This window comes from Pinus tabuliformis, chromosome 2_2, assembly GCF_031772625.1.
Source record: "Pinus tabuliformis cultivar Carrire ecotype Pingquan chromosome 2_2, CPIR1, whole genome shotgun sequence".
NCBI classification, from domain to species: Eukaryota; Viridiplantae; Streptophyta; class Pinopsida; order Pinales; family Pinaceae; genus Pinus; species Pinus tabuliformis.
In genome coordinates this window covers 692,231,879-692,235,467 of record NC_142300.1, presented here as the reverse complement: position 1 = coordinate 692,235,467, position 3,589 = coordinate 692,231,879, and the positions used below count along the sequence as shown (strand labels likewise).

General features: G+C 36.6%; 1 protein-coding gene across 1 annotated transcript; it reads right to left on the bottom strand.

The window, feature by feature from the left end:
* Positions 1-1,111, bottom strand: LOC149194557 (beta-glucosidase 12-like). The gene is made up of 5 exons (XM_089407713.1): positions 978-1,111; positions 816-882; positions 700-723; positions 409-484; positions 1-98 (listed from the first exon to the last, which is right to left on the bottom strand). The coding sequence occupies exons 1-5, from the start codon at positions 1,109-1,111 to the stop codon at positions 1-3; spliced, it is 399 nt and encodes a 132-aa protein (XP_089263839.1).
* Between the last annotated feature and the right edge of the window lie 2,478 nt (positions 1,112-3,589).

Here is a 3,589-nt window from a genome sequence, read left to right as displayed (position 1 = left end):
CTAATCATACACTATGTTTGGACTCAGAAATCCTCCATATTCATCCTCCAGAGACTGGGGAGTATCCCAGTGAAACAAAGTGACAGACGCTTGGATTCCTGTCATCAGCACCGTTCAGAGAAAGAGATGATCAGAACCTAATAAGTAGGCTACATTACATGTGAGATCAATCAAGCTACAATAAGTGAGAATATTGGATATAACCATTCTGGAGGAGTTCATTGATGAGGTTACTGTAATAGTCTACTTCTTCCTCATTGATCTCTCCTTTTCCCTTTGCAATAATTTATACACATTTGGTTAATGGACATCATAGATATCAAATTCATCTGTGAGAATTAATAAAATTTGCTAGACATTGAGAACTGTGAATGCGTTTGGTGATTAATTTTCTCTGTTGGAGCTTACTTGGAAATATACGAGGCCACGAAATCGAGAATCTGTAGGTATCCACTCCCATATCTTTCATCAGTTTTACATCTTCCTGCAGGATATATGAAAAATTATATAATGTTTTCTCATTTATGAATGAGATACAAAGAATTTAACCTAATCCCAATATCATTAACAACTACCATATTAGGAGCCCTGGAATTCTAAACCATTTTTTTTTACTAGGTCGTGGTTAGCTCTTCTATTCGATGGAAGAATATCAATCCATTTATGGGAGGCTTATTAGCTGATCCACTGCTACATCACCGTTGCTTCCATCAAGAATTTTTCCTGCATTGCAAAGTAAAAAGCACACATCAACATACATGTCCTGATAATGAGATTCCTCAAACTGTGAACCCAAAGAAGAAAAACAATCTGACCTGGTGTTCGTGAAAATGAGTCCCAGATGCTTGGGCCTTTTCCACCTTCGTTGGCAGCTCCTTCACACTGCATTAATCATAAATGCAGACAACAACGTTACGCGTTGATTTGGCATGGAAGGACCTTTACACATTGCATTTTCTTGACTGTAATTTAAATACCTTGAGAAGCAGAGAGAATATAGACTGCAACTAAGAATTACCAGTACCTGATAAGTAGAAGTTGCTATCCCAAACATGAAACCTGGAGGAAAGCAACTCCTCCTTACTGCGTTATCACCATTAATCTCTTCCATTCTCAGCTTGGATGTATCACCAATTATAATCTTCTATAATTGCCTGCAATGGATTTACACCATTTATATATCAATGCTCAGGGTTCTGATGCAGCTTAGAGTCGCTTTAGGAAGGGTACGTGTCCTGGTGTCCATGTGCAAGATTGGAAGGTTTGACATCTAACTCCTCACCCATGTTGATAGCAGTTGGCAGTTAGGGAGGGTAAAGCTCACCGCGGGATCAAAATAAGTGGCATTATTAAACATTATTATTTTAACTATTTGGATAGTCAAATGTAAGGAAGAACAACAACAACAACTCGCATGGAAAAAGCAGTAAAAATATCTTCAAGAGTAACATAAAAGAATGGGAAAAAGTAGTAAGGATATTTGGAAAAAGCAGTCACACTTCAAATCAATGGTTGAAAGTGTCTCACTTGATCCAACGGAGCAAGGTAAAAGTGTTGACAATTGTTGATGCATAGGAAGGCCTATCGACCTAAATATATACAATGTATAGTTGAGGAGGAACTTCTATTTATGGATATATAACAGTGAACTCAACTAAGCTTGCATTTTATTTGTCTCAAACAACCTATGAAAGGTTTGTTGTAGTATAAAGGGTGCATATTTATCCAATGCTTTAATTGTCTTTGCAGGTTGACATTGTAATGGGCCAAAGGTTAATGACTCTATCTTCCAGCAAGAATTGGTAAGCAACTGAATTTCACCAATGGCTCCAACATAGAACCAAATTTCAGGAATGGCAGACTAGTGCCTTTCTTGCTGGGAATATCCTAAGAATGGTCCCTCCATGTAGGGGATGTCCCAGCGACATCCAATGAGCCGTTCCCACAAAACTGGAGATGCATCAAATGATATTTGTGGCATTCCTATTCTCATTCCCATTCCATAGAAAATAGGTAAAAAACATAGGATTTACATTGTTACATTCCAAGCATATGTAATTATTCAGCTTTATCTTCAGAAGGCTTATTGTAGCGTAACTTCCAGGTAATTTGTCAGAATTACGCCCAAGTTTTACTACTTCAAATGGGAGTCAGAAGTTTGGATTTAAGATGCTACCTTAGCTTTGATAAGCGTTCCATCTCCCAGTTTTACTATAGTTAAAGAAGAATCTGTAGACTATTGAATGGAAACAACTTTAGCATTGAATCTGATCGTTCCTGGAGCCAATTCTTTTGCAAGGGTATCCAGAAGCATACTCCTTTGCACGCATCGAACTTCATGATTTCCGCTGATAGATAGGAAAAGTACTTAGTATTACAAAGCATGCGGAAAAAAAGATGACCAAAATAGTTAATGGGATAGAAAGTACATCATGTCACAAATCACAACATATCTATTTCATGCCCTGCAAAAACTTGTAAACTCAACCACTGAGATAAAATAATGAAATTAAACAACATTTTGAACTGTTAAAAATAGAAGGAACGAAGGCCAAGTACTATGTAATCCACACAGTCCACCAAGTGAAAAGGCTAGCTAGCCTTGAGCTGCATCTGTGGCTCCAGGAATATCAGTCACTATCCTGAGTGAGATCACCAATACAAAAACAAAAATTATTATTTATTCAACTTATTGACCATTATCTTAAAACAACTGTAAATAACCCAGTAGAATCCAACATAGTTCCATTTAATCTAACATAAGAATGTACAAATCTATTTAATCCATAAGAATATCAGTTCCATTTAATCTAACCTAAAGATAGTATAAATCTATCTAAACCTCGAAAATATCACACCTCAATGCTTAAAAGTCAGTATTTAAAAAAGCTAACAGAAAAATCTCGGTTCAAGTGTTTATCACCTTAGGTAAAAAAAACTAAAAAAGTAAAACAATTAAAACTAGCAATTGTCCCAAAAGGTACAAAGAGAGGCTGATAGGATTATTAAATTAGAATTGTTGAATTTTTCTAGAAGAGTTAATTGGTTTGTGGAAAACCTTGTTTTCTTGGACTGGATCATTGTGCAATTACTTTTCTTTAGATATTTTGTTTATATCTATATTACAAGGAACACATTGAATGTCTTATTTCATTTATGCTATCCTTACTAATATCCTTTCCATGCTTTCCTTAGCAATCTCATGTAGGGAAGCCCCCCTTGATTTGGAGCAGAGCTGACTAGAAGACAAAGGAAGAGCTATTGTGGTGACAATGGGTAACCTTCTTGAGCTGCACAAGACTAGCCCATTGATGCTTGGGACTTTACATCATGTGGATGTGCTATCATTTTTGTAAAACAGAGCATCCCTCACAATCAGTGCTACGCATGCAAATAGTGAATAGGAAAAAGAGAAACCAACCCTTGCTCCATCCAATCTAGAGCAAAGCCCCTAGTCCTAGGGCAAAGAACTACTTTAAAATTCTAGATTGAAGTGGTGAAAAGGGTGCTCGAGGCATTCAGAAAATTTACTTAAAAAAACTCAAAAAGAGGAAATAGAGGAGGTCATGAAGGATCCCCAAAATGAGAA

Bases quoted from the DNA above. Each gene is read 5' to 3' on its own strand.
- LOC149194557 (XM_089407713.1), bottom strand. From the start codon at position 1,111: ATGGAAGAGATTAATGGTGATAACGCAGTAAGGAGGAGTTGCTTTCCT. The intron at 724-815 runs GTCAGATTGTTT...TTTGCAATGCAG, and splicing joins CTCATTTTCACGAACACCAG to GAAAAATTCTTGATGGAAGC. The intron at 485-699 runs GTGATGTAGCAG...TATATCCTGCAG, and splicing joins AATTCTTGATGGAAGCAACG to GAAGATGTAAAACTGATGAA.